Genomic DNA, 18,960 nt, shown 5'->3' with positions numbered 1-18,960 from the left:
TACTGCTGAGTCGGAGCAAACGGCAGTCGGCTTTTCTGCAGCAACGCTGACAGCAGCGAAGGCACCATCAATTCCGAAATTTCAAAGCTTGCAATATTGGGACTCCGAGCAATCGCCATTCGAACACAGGCTAAGCGTGGCATGTCTTTATTTTTAAGCACAACGATTTCAACACATTGGATATACCGACACGCTCCATTGTGGAACACTTTGCTTGCGTAACTGAACGCTTATAAAGTTAATAAAAGGACGGGCTGCGTCACAAACGCCGACGTCAGGCTTGCAATGGCGCCCGTTTGCCAGGCCAGCTACCCCAACTGCTGCCGTAGCTGACGCTGGTGGTCATTTGTCTGTTCTTTTTGCGTTTTGGAATATATGGTATGAAATAATACGGGGTCGTTGTTGTGGGTGTTGTGGTAGTAGTGGTGGGTGTTGTGGTAGTAGTGGTGGGTGTTGTGGTAGTAGTGGTGGGTGTCGTGGTGGTGGTAGTGGTGGGTGTCGTGGTGGTAGTGGTGGTGGTAGTGGTGGTAGTGGTGGGTGTCGTGGTGGTAGTGGTGGTGGTAGTGGTGGTAGTGGTGGTAGTGGTGGTGGTAGTGGTGGTAGTGGTGGTCATGGTTGTGGTTGTGGTGTCTGTTACAGGCTGTGGCTCTGCCCTTTGGGGTGGTGCTTCAGATGCGGGCGGCAGCTGTGGAAACCGAAGCAATCTGGGTCGTTTGGGTTTCTGGGGTGGCGGCTGAGGATTTGGTTCGGGTGCTGTTTCCATTTGCGGTGGGGCTAATATCTCTGACCAGTCCGACTCAGACATGTGCAGATTTGGCTCGAGTGTCGGCTCAGTTTCTTCAGGCGCCTGCTCTTCCTCGGTCGGCGCCGGGGGTGGTTGTGAGTTTGGCCTTGTGTAGCTCTGGATCCAGTTGAAGAAGTGCTGCGTGGAGGTGTAGACGCCGGGCTTCTGGGCTCTGGCGCAGCCCAGTCCCCAGCTGGTGATCCCCACCACCCAGTAGCGCTCGGAGCGATCCTCCCGGCACATGAGGGGCCCGCCGCTGTCGCCCTGCAGTGGGGAGAGGACAGCCGTGTGAGGAAGGGGAAGGCCAGCCACTCAGTGGAGAGAGTCCCTGCCCTGCCAGAGGAAGGTCCCAGGTCCAGTCCCCAGTGGCATCTCCAGGTGGACAGGGGGACTCCTGCCAGAAACCTGGAGGGCCATGGCTGCCGGTCAGTGTAGACAGTACTGATGGCCAGTGGTCTGACTCAGAGCTCATCCACACTGACCTTTCTAGACACAGGTCTGTGCTTCCAAGCTCAAGGTCTGAGTGCTTTTCGTTTGTTTGTCCTGCCACTTTCCCCAGGAAAACACATTCTTTCGTGTTCAATCGGAACAAAAAGCAATTTGGGTTTTTCTGCAGATTGCTGTTTTCTTCAATTCAGCGGTAAAGAGCAGCTTTTCCTGAGGAAAGGAGCAGGAATTAAAACAACCCATTTGGACATGGCACTTTAAAGTGTGGTTCAGTGCCTAGATATGCAGCAGGAAAGGAAGTATATAACAAAATAAGAAGTCATAGAAAAAATGCTGTTCTTATTATTTTTATATAACAATATTACCTCGATATATTATTTTTATATATTACACTATATTAGTTTTAATAATAATATGTTTTAATACAGGCATAGGCAAACTCGGCCCTCCAGATGTTTTGGGACTACAACTCCCATCATCCTTGACTACTGGTCCTGTTAGCTAGGGATGATGGGAGTTGTAGTCCCAAAACATCTGGAGGGCCGAGTTTGTCTATGCCTGTTTTAATATAATAAAAATGTCAATGAATCATCAAATCATCAAATTATCGAGTTGGAAGGGGCCCATCTAGTCCACCCCTCTGCAATGCAGGAATCTCAGCTAAAGCATCCATGGTAGATGGCTACCCAACCTCTGCTTAAAAACCTCCAGGAAAGTCCCTCATCTTCCCTCTGTGCTAGGTTGTAAGAAAGTATTAGAAAGTATATTAAATGTAAGGTAATAATTATAAGTCCCCTTCATGGATCACTGCCTTGCCATGGCAAAGGGGCTTGAATAACTCAGAGAAGCTATGAGCTATGCCGTGCAGGGCCATCCAAGATGGACAGGTCATAGCGGAGAGTTTTGACCAAACGTGATCCACCTGGAGCAGGAATCGGCAAGCCACTCCAGTATCCCTGCCAAGAAAACTCCATGGACAAAGACAACAGGCATATAAAAGTTATGACGCTGGAAGATGAGCCCCTCAGGTCGGAAGGCGTCCAACATGCTACTGAGGAAGAGTGGAGGACAAGTACAAGTAGATTCAGAGCTGATGAAGCGGCTGGGCCAAAGCCGAAAGGACTCTCAAGAACTGTGGGCAAGAATCCCGTAAAAGAAATGGAGTGGCTCTCAAAGTCAACAAAAGAGTGGCGAAAGCTGTACTGGGATGCAATCTCAAAAAATGATAGAATAATATCGATACGAATCCAAGGCAGACCTTTTAACATCACAGTAATCCAAGTTTATGCACCAACCACTGGTGCTGAAGAAACTGAAACTGACCAATTCTATGAAGACTTACAACAACTTATAGAAATGACACCAAAGAAGGATGTTCTTCTCATTATAGGGGATTGGAATGCTAAAGTAGGGAGTCAAGAGATAAAAGGAACAACTGGCAAGTTTGGCCTTGGAGTTCAAATTGAAGCAGGGCAAAGGCTAATAGAGTTCTGCCAAGAGAACAAGCTGGGATTCAGGCCTCATCATAGGACTGAAACTGCCTTGGTCGCACTGGTTGATGATCTCTGGCGGGCAAGGGACAAAGGTGAGAGCTGTTTCCTAGTTCTGCTGGATCTCTCAGCGGCGTTTGATACCATCGACCATAACATCCTTCTGGAGCGTCTTGAGGGGCTGGGAGCTGGGGGTACTGTCATACAGTGGTTCCGCTCCTTCCTCCTGGGCCGTGTTCAGAAAGTGGTGGTGGGGGATGAGTGATCAGATCCCTGGGCTCCCACTTGTGGGGTGCCTCAGGGTTCTGTCCTCTCCCCCATGCTTTTCAACATCTACATGCAACCGCTGGGAGAGATCATCAGGGGGTTTGGGCTGGGTGTTCATTAGTATGCGGATGATACCCAGCTCTACCTCTCTTTTAAATCAGAACCAGTGAAGGCGGTGAAGGTCCTGTGTGAGTGTCTGGAGGCGGTTGGAGGATGGATGGCGGCTAACAGATTGAGATTGAATCCTGACAAGACAGAAGTACTGTTTTTGGGGGACAGGAGGCGGGCAGATGTGGAGGATTCCCTGGTCCTGATTGGGTAACTGTGCCCCTGAAGGACCAGGTGCACAGCCTGGGAGTCATTTTGGACTCACAGCTGTCCATGGAGGCACAGGTCAAATCTGTGTCCAGGGCAGCTGTGTACCAGCTCCATCTGGTACGTAGGCTGAGACCCTATCTGCCTGCGGACTGCCTCGCCAGAGTGGTGCATGCTCTGGTTATCTCCCACTTGGACTACTGCAATGCACTCTACAAGGGGCTACCTTTGAAGGTGACCCAGAAACTACAACTAATCCAGAATGCGGCAGCTAGACTGGGGACTGGGAGTGGCTGCCGAGACCATATAACACCGATCTTGAAAGAGCTACATTGGCTCCCAGGATGTTTCCGAGCACAATTCAAAGTGTTGGTGCTGACCTTTAAAGCCCTAAACGGCCTTGGTCCAGTATATCTGAAGGAGCGTCTCCACCCCCATCGTTCTACCCGGACACTGAGGTCCAGCACCAAGGGCCCTCCTGGCGGTTCCCTCCCTGCGAGAAGCCAAGTTACAGGGAACTAGGCAGAGGGCCTTCTCGGTAGTGGCGCCCTCCCTGTGGAACGCCCTCCCACCAGATGTCAAAGAGAACAACAACTACCAGACTTATAGAAGACATCTGAAGGCAGCCCTGTTTAGGGAGGCTTTTAATGTTTGATGTATCACAGTATTTTAATATTTCTTGGAAACTGCCCAGAATGGCTGGGGAAGCCCAGCCAGATGGGCGGGGTATAAATAATAAATTATTATTATGGTCATCACAAACACTCTTTTCCAACAACAGAAGAGATGACTCTACACATGGATATCACCAGATGGGCAGCATCGGAATCAGATTGAATATATTTTCTGCAGCCAAAGATGGAGAAGCTCTATACAGTCAGCAAAAACAAGACCTGGAGCTGACTGTGGCTCAGATCATCAGCTTCTTATAGCAAAATTCAAGCTTAAACTCAAGAAAGTAGGAAAAACCACTGGGCTGGTAAGATACAATCTAAGTCAAATCCCTTATGAATACACAGTGGAAGTGAGGAACAGGTTTAAGGATTTAGATTTGGTGGACAGAGTGCCTGAAGAACTATGGGTGGAGGCTCGTAACATTATACAGGAGGCAGCAAGAAAAACCATCCCAATGAAAAGGAAATGCAAGAAAGCAAAGTGGCTGTCCAACGAGGCCTTACAAATAGCGGGGGAGAGAAGGCAAGAAAAATGCGAAGGAGATAGTGAAAGATACAGGAAATTGAATGCAGATTTCCAAAAAATAGCAAGAAGGCCTTCTTAAACGAGCAATGCAAAGAGATAGAGGAAAACAATAGAATAGGAAAATAGAATAGGAAAAACAAGAGATTAGGAAAAACAAGAGATTTGTTCAAGAAAACTGGAGATATGAAAGGAACATTTCGTACAAAGATTACCATAATAAAAGACAAAAGTGGAAAGGACCTAACAGAAGCAGAAGACATCAAGAAGAGGTGGCAAGAATACACAGAGGAATTATACCAGAAGGATATGGATGTCTCGTACACCCCAGGTAGTGTGGTTGCTGACCTTGAGCCAGACATCCTGGAGAGTGAAGTCAAATGGGCCTTAGAAAGCACTGCTAATAACAAGGCCAGTGGAAGTGATGATATTCCAGCTGAACTATTTAAAAATTTAAAAGATGATGCTGTTAAGGCGCTACACTCAATATGCCAGAAAATTTGGAAAACTCAGCAGTGGCCAGAGGATTGGAGAAGATCAGTCTACATCCCAATCCCAAAGAAGGGCAGTGCCAAAGAATGCTCCAACTACCGCACAATTGCACAATTGCACTCATTTCACACGCTAGCAAGGTTATGCTTAAAATTCTACAAGGCAGGCTTAAGCAGTATGTGGACCAAGAACTCCCAGAAGTGCAAGCTGGATTTAGAAGAGGCAGAGGAACCAGAGACCAAATGGCAAACATGCACTGGATTATGGAGAAAGCTAGAGAGTTCCAGAAAGACATCTACTTCATTGGCTATGCAAAAGCCTTTGACTGTGTCAACCACAGCAAACTATGGCAAGTTCTTAAAGAAATGGGAGTGCCTGATCACCTCATCTGTCTCCTGAGAAATCTCTATGTGGGACAAGAAGCTACAGTTAGAACTGGATATGGAACAACTGATTGGTTCAAAATTGGGAAAGGAGTGTGACAAGGCTGTATATTGTCTCCCTGCTTATTTAACTTATATGCAGAATTCATCATGCAAAAGGCTGGGCTGGATGAATCCCAAGCCAGAATTAAGATCGCCGGAAGAAATATCAACAACCTCAGATATGCAGATGACACAATCTTGATGGCAGAAAGTGTGGAGGAATTAAAAACCTTTTAATGAGGGTGAAAGAGGAGTGAAGCAAAATATGGTCTGAAGCTCAACATCAAAAAAACGAAGATCATGGCCACTGGGCCCATCACCTCCTGGCAAATAGAAGCGGAAGAAATGGAGGCAGTGAGAGATTTTACTTTCTTGAGCTCCATGATCACTGCAGATGGTGACAGCAGCCACGAAATTAAAAGACGCCTGCTTCTTGGGAGGAAAGCAATGACAAACCTAGACAGCATCTTAAAAAGCAGAGACATCATCTTTCCAACAAAGGTCCATACAGTTAAAGCCTTGGTTTTCCCAGTAGTGATGTATGGAAGTGAGAGCTGGACCATAAAGAAGGCTGATCTCCGAAAAATGGGTGCTTTTGAATTATGGTGCTGGAGGAGACTCTTGAGTGTCCCATGGACTGCAAGAAGATCAAACACATCCATTCTTATTTTTTTTATAAGAAATTTATTAAGATTTTCAAAATATTACAAAAAATTAAAAAAAATACAAAATAAAAATAATTAAAAACAACTCAGTCTTTCCATTACTTATTTTTCATTAGTTTCCCGGACCTCCTCACGCCTCCCTTTTTTGTATTCCAATTCAGTTTGTTGGTTCAGCAAATCCTTCCCCTCTTTATTTATCCTAATCTTTAATCTTAAAATATTGTACAGTAACATTAAATCTTTACCTATTAGTAATCCATTTTTCATATTTCCTTATAGTATTGCAGCTAAAAACCACTTAGTTTCTATCCAACATCATTCTAACATTCATTAATTTTACAATATTTCTGTAAATAGTCTTTAAATTTCTTCCAATCTTCTTCCACCAACTCTGGGAGCCAGTGTGATGTAGTGGTTAAGAGCGGTAGTCTCGTAATCTGGGGAACCGGGTTCATGTCTCCGCTCCTCCGCCTGCAGCTGCTGGGTGACCTTGGGCCAGTCACACTTCTTTGAAGTCTCTCAGCCCCACTCACCTCACAGAGTGTTTGTTGTGGGGGAGGAAGGGAAAGGAGAATGTTAGCCGCTTTGAGACTCCTTAGGGTAGTGATAAAGCGGGATAGCAAATCCAAACTCTTCTTCTTCTTCTTCTCCCTGGTCTCAGATTCTGCCAGTCATTTCCACCAGTTCCATATAATCAATCACCTTCATCTGCCATTCTTCCAGAGTGGGTAGATCTTGTGTCTTCCAATACTTTGCGATGAGTATTCTTGCTGCTGTTGTGGCATACATAAAAAAAGTTCTGTCCTTCTTTGGCACCAATTGACCGACTATGCCCAGGAGGAAGGCCTCTGGTTTCTTCAAGAAGGTATATTTAAATACTTTTTTCAATTCATTATAGATCATCTCCCAGAAAGCCTTAATCCTTGGGCACGTCCACCAAAGGTGAAAGAATGTACCTTCAGGTTCTTTACGTTTCCAACATTTGTTATCGGGCAAATGATAGATTTTTGCAAGCTTGACTGGGGTCATGTACCACCTGTATACCATTTTCATAATATTCTCTCTTAAGGCATTACATGCCATAAACTTCATACCTGTGGTCCATAACTGTTCCCAGTCAGCCATCATTATATTATGTCCCACATCTTGTGCCCATTTAAACATAACAGATTTCACCATTTCATCCTGAGTATTCCATTTCAACAGCAGATTGTACATCCTTGACAAAATCTTAGTATTGGGTTCTAACAGTTCTGTTTCTAATTTTGATTTCTCTACCTGGAAACCAATTTTCTTGTCCGAATTATATGCCTCCATTATCTGATAATAATGAAGCCAATCTCGCACTTTATTTTTTAGTTCCTCAAAACTCTGCAATTTCAGTCTATCTCCCTCTTGTTCCAGAATTTCCCAATATTTTGGCCATTTGGTCTCCATATTGAGCTTTTTCTGTGCTTTGGCTTCCATCGGTGACAGCCGCCTTGGGGTTTTATTTTCCAATAAATCCTTGTATCTTATCCAGACATTAAACAATGCTTTCCTGACAATATGATTTTTAAACGCTTTATGTGCTTTGACCTTATCATACCACAGATATGCATGCCATCCAAATACATTGTTAAAACCTTCTAAATCCAAAATGTCTGTGTTTTCAAGAAGCAGCCATTCTTTCAACCAGCAAAAAGTTGCTGATTCATAGTAAAGTTTAAAGTCTGGCAGGGCAAATCCACCTCTTTCCTTTGCATATGTTAGAATTTTAAATTTTATTCTAGGCTTCTTGCCCTGCCAGCCAAATCTATAAATATCTGTCTGCCACTTCTTGAAACAGTCCATTTTACCCACAATTTGTAATGTTTGAAACAAGAACAACATACTAGGCAATACATTCATTTTTATCGCAGCAATACGACCCAACAGTGAAAGCTTCAAATTTGACCAAATTACTAAATCTTTTTTCACTTCGGCCCAGCATTTTTCATAATTGTCTTTAAATAAATTTCCATTTTTTGCTGTCATGTTAATCCCCAGGCCTGTCTCGTATGTATGGAAGTGAGAGCTGGACCATAAAGATGGCTGATCGCCGAAGAATTGATGCTTTTGAATTCTGGTGCTGGAGGAGACTCTTGAGTGTCCCATGGACTGCAAGAAGATCAAACACATCCATTCTTAAGGAAATTAGCCCTGAGTGCTCACTGGAAGGACAGATCATGAAGCTGAGGCTCCAAGACTTTGGCCACCTCATGAGAAGAGAAGACTCCCTGGAAAAGACCCTGATGTGGGGAAAGATTGAGGGCACAAGCAGAAGGGGATGACAGAGGACGAGATGGTTGGACAGTTTTCTCGAAGCTATAAACATGAATCTGACCAAGCTGCAGGAGGCAGTGGAAGACAGGAGTGCCTGGCGTGCTCTGGTTCATGGGGTCATGAAGAGTCGGACACGACTGAATGACTAAACAACAACAACAATAATAATAATTATAAGTACAGTCAAAATCACAAATGTCAGCTATATTGGCAAATGATGGGAAGTCTATATTTATTTTACTTTGGTTTCTTGTTGTTGTTTTACTTTACTTCATGTACCATTATATGATTTTAGCTTAGCTGATATCTAAGTGTAATTAGAAGGTTAAATTAACATTCTAAGTTAAACTAATTTAAATATATATATATATAGTATATGTGTGAAGTTAAATCTGTAATGACATTAATGAATTTCAATAAATAATTTTTTCATCCAAAAAACCTCCCCAAAAAACTCGAGCTTTGGTGAGGTGCCATCTTTTGTAAGGAGCTGTTTCTCTGGGACGTTTGCAAATCGCTTTGACTTGCACGCAGAAGGTGCTAGGTTTCATGAGACTGGGACCATGTATGTTTTCTGAATGGCACAGAACACAATGGTGGCAGATGCCCTCATTTTATCCCCTTGCCAGTGGTGGCCTCTCCTTCCTTGGAGGTTTTACAGCAGAGATTGGATGGCCCTCTGTCCAGGATGCTTTAGCTGAGATTTAGGGAAGCTTTTAATGTTTGATGTATCACAGTATTTTAATATTCTTTTGGAAGCCGCCCAGAGTGGCTGGGGAAACCCAGCCAGATGGGCGGGGTATAAATAATAAATTATTATTATTATTCTTCCTGCATTGTGGATGGGGGGTTGAGCTAGATGTCCCCCTGGGGTCCTGTCAGGGAACTGCCATCGCAGTCAGGAGTGGAGGAAGGGCTCCCGAGCGATGCCGGAGAAGGTCCCAGCAGGAAAAGAGGGGACTCAGTAACCGGGGAAGGAAATCAGCGTTACACCAGGGAGAAAGGCGGGCGGAGGCGGGCTTCGGAGGGATGGCTCCAGGACTCTCCGCCAGAGACCAGCGGGGAGAGCATTGGTCCTCCACTGACCACACCCACCCTGCGCAGAAGACTTCCGCGCAGGGAGGCTAGGCGGAGACTATCCGTCAAGGAACTTTTATGTTGGAAGAAGTTCAGGAAACGCCCACTGACGGATTCTGCCAGTGACTGAGACAGACGCGGAATCAGGACTGTCCAGCCAGGGAAAGGTTTATCCAGGCAACCTCACTGAGAGTGGCGGCAACTTACACACGAGCAACCCCCAATTCCCATTACAGGTCCCTTCCAACGATTCTACTCCCCTTTTAAACACTTGGCCTTGATGCTGGCTGGGGCACACCTCAGCCCTGCTTTGTAACTTTTCCTCAGCACTAGCCGGTGATGAGAGAATTGAAGAAGTATCTGGCCGAAGACGCAGGAAAGTTGGAAGATGCAGGTGAGTGGCAGCAGCCCAAATTCACATACCTGGCAAGTGTCAATGCCTCCTGCCTCGAACCCTGCACACAGGTTGTTGACTCTGATGCTTCCATAGTACCAGGAAGTGCTATTGCACCTTTCTTGGGAAATAAGTTCCACTTTGGCCTCCTTCAGGATGTCGGATGGAGCATTCGCTGTAAGGAGAAAACAGTTATGAAATTTCTACATGCGCAGGACCCGTCCAGTGAACGCTCCAGCCTTTTTCTCTGTTGTCTACTCATTTTCTATTCCCGGGGAAAACCCTTGGAACCAGCCATCCTTCGCCTTCCTATGTGGTGAGTTATGCTTAGAAGGCTGTTTGACCCAGTAGCTCCTTGCCAGAGACTAGGGCTGGGGGTTCCCATTACCTGGCGAATCTCACTCCATGTGCTTGACTGGGTCAATAAAAGAAGTCAATATCAGAATGTGTGCAGAGGCAGAACTTCTGAAATAGGTGCAGATCGACTTGCACAAAGGCGACAGTTGGGCCATTGCATCTCTAAAAACAGACTACAGTTCAGTGTTCAAAATTCCCATTGTTCTGGGAGTGCCTAAATGAATACCTCCAAAGTCAAGCTTTGAGGACAGAAATCTGGCTGAGTCTGGAATAATTTTGTGAATTGAAAGGATAAGAAAGAGGGATTTATATCTAGATACTAGGATAGAGATGATCAGGAAAACAGGAAGACACAATGAGAGATAAAGGAGGTGCTGTGGGATTGGTGGAAGTCAATATCTTCTTGTTGTTTTAGTGTTTATAGTATTAACTTGTAAGATATGGATTTGTGTTTTTTTTTGTTTTTTCCCCCTTTCTTTAGTTTTTGAATGTTGGTTTTTGTGTGTTGTGTATTATCATTTTCCGATATTTTTCGTGTTGTTGTGTGGAAAATACTAATGAAATTTATTTTTTTTAAAAAAATCCCATTGTTCTAGGCGCATTTTGCAATGGGATTTCATTAGGGCAAGTGATTTCTGAGCTCTGGGCACAGTACTGCACCTAAAATTTCAGATTAAAACTGCAGAGTGGAAGGAAAGGAGGACCTTTTTCTGCCTCCCCACTTCCAGCTACTCTCTGAAGACAGGAGAAGAGACCCCCTTAAGAATATTAGGGGGGGCAGCGGAAGGACTAGAGTAGACCATGTGAAAAACAAACATAATATTTTAGCTGCAGTTCATTCACTTTCAGCTTTGTATTCTTGTTATTAAAAAGCGTGCCTAGACATTCCGTTGTTGTGCCCTAGTCTTAAGGTGTCATTTAGCTCCTAGCTTCCGTATCTCAGTTTCTAGCTTTCATATCTCTGTTTCTAACACTGCTACAGTTTATGAGAGGTTTGTGTCTTAGCCATACCTTCAGAGTGACATATTGAATGATTTCATTTTCCATTCAGTGATTTTAACTACATTTCCTCAGGGCTTATTATTTGAAGGGCTGTACCAGGGCTTGCCACTCTGGTGCCAAACCAGATGTTGTTGGACTCCATCTCCCATAATTCTCTACCATGGGTGATGCTGGGTGGGGTCGATGGAAGATGGTGTTGAACAACATTTATAGGTCATCAGGCTTGCCTAAGCCCGGCATGTCTAAAGTCTGTTTGGGGGGCCTAATCCTGTTCAATCCTGGCAGTTTATTTCCTGTGCTAAAAAAACCTCAAAAACTCAAACCCTAAAAAAATGTCAATAAGTTTAGTTAGCCCTTTGGTCACTTCATCAAATCTGGCCCTCTTTGAAAAAAGTTTGGACACCAGTGGCCTAAACTGTGCAGTATACTTGAGTACACTCTTTGCAGCCCATATAAATCTGTGCACCCTTCCCTACTTCCTCTTCATCCCTAGGCCCCACTTTTGTGCATGGTTCTGTCTTTTTGGAAACCATTTGTCCTGTTCCAACTTTGCATATCAAAGGACGTGACTTGAATTGGGACAATACCACAGACTTGAACTGGTTTCATAGTTATCTCACCAAGGGACCCTGGGATGAGTGTCAAGAGATCTCTAACACATGCATCCCAGCATCCTCATGAACTACAATTCCCAGGATTCACTGGGGAAAGCAACAACAGTTACACTGATGTAGAGCCAAACTGAGTTTGTAGACTACCGCTTGAAGTCCAATATTACACGGTGTGTCTATTTTTCTCCTTTGACGCCTTCACTCTTTCTCTCTCGGCTTTGCCACCCCTTTCCTGCTTTCCTCTCTTCATTTTTCTTCTTCTTTTGAAACAGGGGTCGTCAACCTAAGGCCCGTGGGCCGGATCCGGCCCAATCGCCTTCTCAATCCAGCCCGTGGACGGTCCAGAAATCAGCGCGCTTTTACATGAGTACAATGTGTGCTTTTATTTAAAATGCATCTCTGAGTTATTTTGGGGGAATAGGAATTCGTTCATATTTTCCCCCAAAATATAGTCCGGCCCACCACATGGTCTGAGGGACGGTGGACCGGCCCACAGCTGAAAAAGGTTGCTGACCCCTGTTTTAAAAGCATACATAACCGTTCTTAGCTCAAGGCATCTCTGTTATGACCTCAGCCCACCAGCTGCAGTCCCAAGGTGTATGGAGATCATATGCCCTTGGCTCACGGTACAGCTTTTCTGCTGCAAACTTCTGATTTTGCAGCATTGATGCTTTTAGGGTCTTGGAGGCTGGGTTTTTTGGGGGTGGGGTGGGGGAGAGAGACTGCCAGCAGAGACTGGGCTTCCTTCTGATTAATCACACGGTTGTTCCACTGCTTCCCATCCTGTCCCAGGCCTAAAGGAGCATCAGGGCATTGCTGCATCTCTCTCACATTTCTCATGCGTGTAACCCCAGCCAGCGATGTAGCAATGGGCCATGGCAGACACGTCCACAAAGCTCTCTGGCAGGCAGGCAGGCTGGATGTAGTCACTGCACTGGATCGGGTCATCCAGCTCTATCAAAGCGATGTCGTTGACTTGCTGCTGTGGGATGTAGTTCTCGTGCTCCACCACCCTCTTGAGGAAGCGCACCTCCGCATCAGGGCCAGGCCGGGAGAGCACGGTGGAACCCAACAGCAGCTCCCAATTTTCTAGATATCTAGAGCAGAGAAAGAAAACAGGAAGCGTCTTACGCAACACTTTGCCCATTTACCTCAGTATTGTCTGCTGTGATGGACAGCAGCTCTGACCACAGCTGACCAGAGTTGAACCTGGGACCATTTGATGGCAGTGCCCATGCTCTACCACTGAGTTCTGCCCCTTCCCCAAGAAGGGGAGCGTAAGCTAGCACTAGGGTTGCCAGAGTGGTACCCATGGGTGCAACGACCCCCTTCATGCTTTTCCTTGGCGCCTGTGTGAAATCTCCGCCTCTCTCCCTCCCTCCACTCTCAACGCTCACTGTCCTCTTCATGAGGTCAGAAAAGCCCTGCAGTATGGTCAGAGCAAAAGCGGTCTATCTAGTCCAACATCCTGTCCTCACAGTGGCCAATGAGATGTCCCAGTGAGAAGTCAGCAAGCAGGACTTGAGTGTGACAGTGTGGGATGTGTCATCACTGAAGCAGTCAAACACAGCATTTCCTGTTGCCTAGAGTGGACACGGAAGTGAGAGCTGGACCATAAAGAAGGCTGGTCACCGAAGAATTGATGCTTTTGAATTATGGCACTGGAGGAGATTCTTGAGAGTCCCATGGACTGCAAGAAGATCAAACCGATCCATTCTGAAGGAAATCAGCCCTGAGTGCTCACTGGAAGGACAGATCCTGAAGCTGAGGCTCCAAGACTTTGGCCACCTCAGGTGAGGAGAAGACTCCCTGGAAAAGACCCTGGTGTTGGGAAAGGTGGAGGGCACAAGGAGAAGGGGACAACGGAGGACGAGATGGTGGGACAGTGTTCTCGAAGCTACCAGCATGAGTTTGACCAAACTGTGGGAGGCAGTGGAAGGCAGGAGTGCCTGGTGTGCTCTGGTCCAGGGGGTCACGAAGAGTCAGACACAACTAAATGACTAAACAACAACAGTGGACACACAGGGGAATGTGGCTCCAGAGAGGGAAGACTTCCTGTCATACCTGCCGTGGAGCCTCCTCCCCCTTTGTGTGACCAGGTAGATGGGCATGGTCCTAGCAGACCCTACAAAAGGGCTAGCCATGCAGCCATCTTCCCCCTTTTGCTCTTTTGCTCTTTTGCCATCTTCCTCTCTTCTGACTCTTAGCCAGCAGCACATGGCTCACTCTTCCAGAGGATGGAAGCCACAAGGTAGAAAGTCTGAGGCCTAGCTCAAACTTCTTTTCTCTACAAGATAAAGCCTGCCTTCAGGACATACTGTGAACTGAATGTATGGTAAGTAAGGTTTACTCTTTGTCATGTACTGAGCTTGGATCCTAGAACAATAGGCAGGTAGGATCCTAGAACGCAACAACCAGTTGGCTTGCAGGAGCAGCCCAATCAGGCTCTAGGAGGAAAGCAGAATCAGCCAATCACACAGGACCCATTGTGTAAATAATGTATATAAATCCCAAGGTTTTGAGGGAAATTTATTCATTACGAGCTGCAATACAGAGCATGAAATCACTACGTGACTTGTCGTGTTATTACAGTGGTACCTCTGGATGCGAATGGGATCCATTCTGGAGCCCCGTTCGCTTCCTGAGTAGAATGCAACCGGCGACTGCGCATGCACGGGTCATGATTCGCCGCTTCTGCGCATGTGTGTGATATCATTTTGAGCATCTGCACATGCATGAGTGGTGAAACCCGGAAGTAATGAGTTCCATTACTTCTGGGTTGCCACGGAGCGTAACCTGAAAACGCTCAACCTGAAGCATATTTAACCCAAGGTATGACTATATTTTTAAGAGGGAAATAAAAGGGGAAACTTACCAAGAACAATCCAGACTGGAGAAGCCAGTCTGGATTGCTCAACTAAAGTGATTCTAACGAATCCATCAGCTTGGTGCCAGCAATGCACAGGGGAATGTGCTCTGCTGCTTGCTCACTAGTGGGAGTGAGGAGGGATAGTATGCAATCAATATATCCTCTCCTACTTTCCTCAACATTCCCACAGACAGCAACTGTCTCCACTTTGCGATTCTCAGCAGCTGGTATTCAGAAGCATGAGGGGCAGAGCATAGCAACTGTGGCTTATAGGCACCGACAGCTTGACCTCTGTGGTTTTGTCCAGTCCTCTTTTAAAGCCCCCCTACAAGTCTATTTCTCGCCCCAGATCCTTTGGCTCACCTCTTATCTCTAAAGCAGTGGGCTGCAGTCAGAATCCACTTGGCGCTGATGAGGGACCCTCCGCAGGTGTGCTGATAACCTGACCGGAACGGCGTCCGGATGCTGACCATCCAAGGCCAGGTTCCTGGCAAGGTGTTGACGCCTCCCCCCATCTCAAGGGAGCTGCTGTGGCTGGATGCCAAGGGGCGCCTCCCACAAATTCCACTGGAAAGGAGAGCAGCGGAAAGAGCATCAAGGGTAGGATTTATTCCTCGGTTAGCTTATATATCCTGCCCTTCAACAGCTTCTCCAAGACGATTTACATCACTGTCAGAAATGAAAATGTTGCGCTTTTCCTCCACCAAAGACCAGAAGGTTACAACAGCTAATGTATACCTGAAGGAGCGTCTCCACCCCCATCGTTTAGCCCGGACACTGAGATCCAGCGCCGAGGGCCTTCTGGTGGTTCCCTCATTGCGAGAAGTGAGGTTACAGGGAACCAGACAGAGGGCCTTCTCGGTAGTGGCGCCCGCCCTGTGGAATGCCCTCCCTTCAGATGTGAAGGAAATAAGCAGCTATCCTGTCTTTAAAAGACATCTGAAGGCAGCCCTGTTCAGGGAAGTTTTTAATATTTAATGCTGTATTGTTTTTAACACTGATTGGGAGCCGCCCAGAGTGGCTGGGGAGACTCAGCCAGATGGGCGGGGTAAAAACAAATTATTATTATTATTATTATTATTATTATTATTATTATTATTATTATTTTATAATGTTATGTACTAAGCTTGGATCCTACAACAATAGGCAAGTAGGATCCTAGAATGCAACAACTGATTGGCTTGCAGGAGAAAACCAATCAGGCTCCAGGAGGAAGTTAACTAGCCTCTTAGTCTGGTAGGATCCTAGAATGCAACAACTGATTGGCCTGCAGGAAAAGACCAATCAAGCTCCAGGAGGGAAGCAGAATCAGCCAATCAGAAGGGACTCATTGTGTAAATAATGTATATAAAAGCCTGAGGTTTGGGGGATAATTCAATCACTGTTTTACAAGCTGCAATAAAGAGCATGAAATCACTATAGGACTCCGAGCATATTTCAACTAAGTAAGCGCCGACTCGCTTAGAAGCTTATCTTTAACAGAGCTTGTGGTTAGAACACCTGAAAACAGGGCATCTTGCAGCTGAAATGGGGTTTATCTATACACTTCAGCAGATATAGAACCTGTGTCCCAGAAGACCAGGGCCCTGCAGGATTTAACCTCCTTCCGCAGGGCCTGTAAGACAGAGCTATTCTGCCTGGCTTTCAATTTGAACTTAGCCTGATCTTTTATTCCCCTTCCTTCCCTCCCTCTCCCCTTTTTATGAAGATTACCCACTCTGGGATCTCACAGCTCATTCTCCCCTGGTCTCCTCGCTGGCTCAAATAGGACTAATTTAGCCAGCTAATGTTTATTGGATGGATTCCCCCCCCCCCAAAAAAAAGATTTTTGAATTCCGAATTTATTGTTATTCATGTTTTATACTGTATTTTATGCTGTTTTTGTTGCATCAATTAAGTGTTTTAAATTTGTTGTTAGCTGCCCTGAGCCCGGTTTTCTGAACTGGGAAGGGTGATATGAAAAAAAAATTATTATTATTATTATTATTATTATTATTATTATTATTATTATTATTTCCAATTCTTTCAGGAGCTGAACCCAACTCTTCTAAATTCAGGGGAAGTGGGCTATCCTATTCTACCAGAAGGGGTCCGCCTCTCCCCATTACTTATGCTGCCTCTCAGAGGGGTGATTTGTAGGATCAACAATTTCGGTGGCATCCTAAAAATAAAGCTCTGTTATGTACTGAAGTTCTCACCCTGGGCCAGCAGGGGGATACTGTATATAGTTATGCAAATAAGGGATCGAAAGTAATGTTCAGTGATTGGATAGTTTTAGTTTTTTGTTACAGTTACATTGTACTGGAACTCTATATAAGCAGGCTGACTGAACCCTTCAGTTCAGTTCAGTTCTGTCCTGGCCTGTGAATAAACAAGAGCTGTTTGAAGAATCGCTGTGTCGTCTGATATGTTCAACCACAACTTGACAAGCTCAACAACTTGTGGGGTATCCCGGTTTTTACTTTTTGAAAGACTGCAACCCTAGGTAACTAGTAGACCCAAGCCTGTGCCCTGCAGGCTGTGGAACTGATGCCGTCTGCATAATTCAGCTTTCTGGGAAAGGCGTCTTTGCAATGAGCTAGTGGTATCATCCAGGTGAACAGAGGCTGCTCTTGCTGTGGTCACTCACCTGCAGCTGTCATCTGCGGCACGCATAGGGCAGGTTGTGAGGAGGGCCAGGAGAGCGAGAAGCAGCCTTCTCATCCTCTTTGCGATTGCTGCTTCCTGCTCTCTCTCCACTTGACATCATATAGAACTATGTTCTATATGACATCACACAGAAGTGCCAGCAGTTGTTCTTTAGTTTCCTTTGGAACGAGTCATTGAGCCCCAGGAAGGTGCATTGAGAAGTCTCAGGGCTGCACCACGGATACATTCAAGCACCTGAGCATGGAGCTAGAGGGAAACTGGGAAGGAACCTTTAACTCTTTGTTCACCATGCCCAGCTGGTGGAGGAGGATTGCCATAACCCCGCAGAGTGCTTGAAGATAGTTTACTTAGAATTATTACTATGATTATTTGTTAAATTTGGATTAGAATAGAGCATGTGCAGTGTAGGGTTGGACTGGAACTGCGGGGTAAAAGGTAAAGGGACCCCTGACCATTAGGTCCAGTCATGACCGACTCTGAGGTTGCGGCACTCATCTTGCTTTATTGGCCAAGGGAGCCAGCATACAGCTTCCGGGTCATGTGGCCAGCATGACTAAGATGTTTCTGGTGAACCAGAGCAGCGCACGGAAACGCCGTTTACCTTCCCACCGGAGTGGTACCTATTTATCTACTTGCAGTGCTTTCAAACTGCTAGGTTGGCAGGAGCAGGGACCGAGCAATAGGAGCTCACCCTGTCACAGGAATTCGAACCACCGACCTTCTAATCGGCAAGTCCTAGGCTCTGTGGTTTAACCCACAGCACCACCGGAACTGTGGGGACCTGGGTTCAAATCCTTCTTCAGTCATCAAGCTTATTGGGTGTCCTAGAGCAATCTGCTGTCCCTCTTCTTAAACCACAGAGTTGCAGCAAGAATAAAATGTGGACTATACAGAGATTGCAAGATTAACTGGGGAAATCATAAACCAGGAGGATCAAAATGTCAACAAAGAATGGGACAAATTTATATTATATTTGAAATACCATGGTAAACACCTGAACTCTTTGGCAGGTTTTAAATGACTCTTGTAATGTTACACAGATTTTGGATACAATGGAGGATTGTAAATTAGATGGACTTATAATATCCAGTTAAAAAAAGTTACTTAAATAACCCACGGAGGGGAGGAGGAAAGTCTTGATATTCGGAAGAATCTTGTGTAATGTTTATTCTTTGTGATTAGAGTGTGAATGAATTTGTAAAATCAAATAAAAAATTTAAAAAGAGAGAGAAAATAAAATATAGAGGATCTGTTATGCATAAATGTGATCACGTGAGGGATACAAAATTTTGAAGTGGCTTATTTGTATATTTTGAATGACATCATAACCAATTATATATTCACTAACCAACGTGTTGCGTTTTCATTTTTGTAGATTGTTACATTTTGCAACACAGGGGTTTGTGTTTGTTCAGATTCTAGAAATTCAGCAGAGAGAAGCTTCAGTTGTTAAGCAAATAATGTCTTGTCTTATTCACACTTATCTCTTGTCCGACGCCTTCCAGGAGCATGTGTGTGCCCTTCACCTGGGAGCTTTCCCCACAAAAACCTGCTCTTTAAAGCTGAATTGGAGCAAAAGTCAATTTAGGTTTCCTGTGGATTGCCGTTTGCTCCA

At 45.4% G+C, this 18,960-nt stretch overlaps 1 protein-coding gene across 1 annotated transcript; it reads right to left on the bottom strand.

Moving 5' to 3' along the window:
* Nucleotides 1–118: 118 nt before the first annotated feature.
* On the bottom strand, nt 119–17,434 carry LOC309541334 (acrosin-like). Its single transcript, XM_082239105.1, has 5 exons — nt 17,326–17,434; nt 15,060–15,263; nt 12,659–12,924; nt 9,887–10,032; nt 119–1,048 (listed from the first exon to the last, which is right to left on the bottom strand). Exons 1-5 carry the CDS (start codon nt 17,397–17,399, stop codon nt 275–277), a joined length of 1,464 nt encoding a protein of 487 aa, XP_082095231.1. The 5' UTR covers nt 17,400–17,434; the 3' UTR covers nt 119–274.
* Nucleotides 17,435–18,960: the final 1,526 nt, after the last annotated feature.

Source organism: Podarcis vaucheri, assembly GCF_965113315.1.
Source record: "Podarcis vaucheri genome assembly, chromosome: 10".
Taxonomy (NCBI): Eukaryota; Metazoa; Chordata; class Lepidosauria; order Squamata; family Lacertidae; genus Podarcis; species Podarcis vaucheri.
This window is presented reverse-complemented; position numbering and strand designations above follow the sequence as displayed.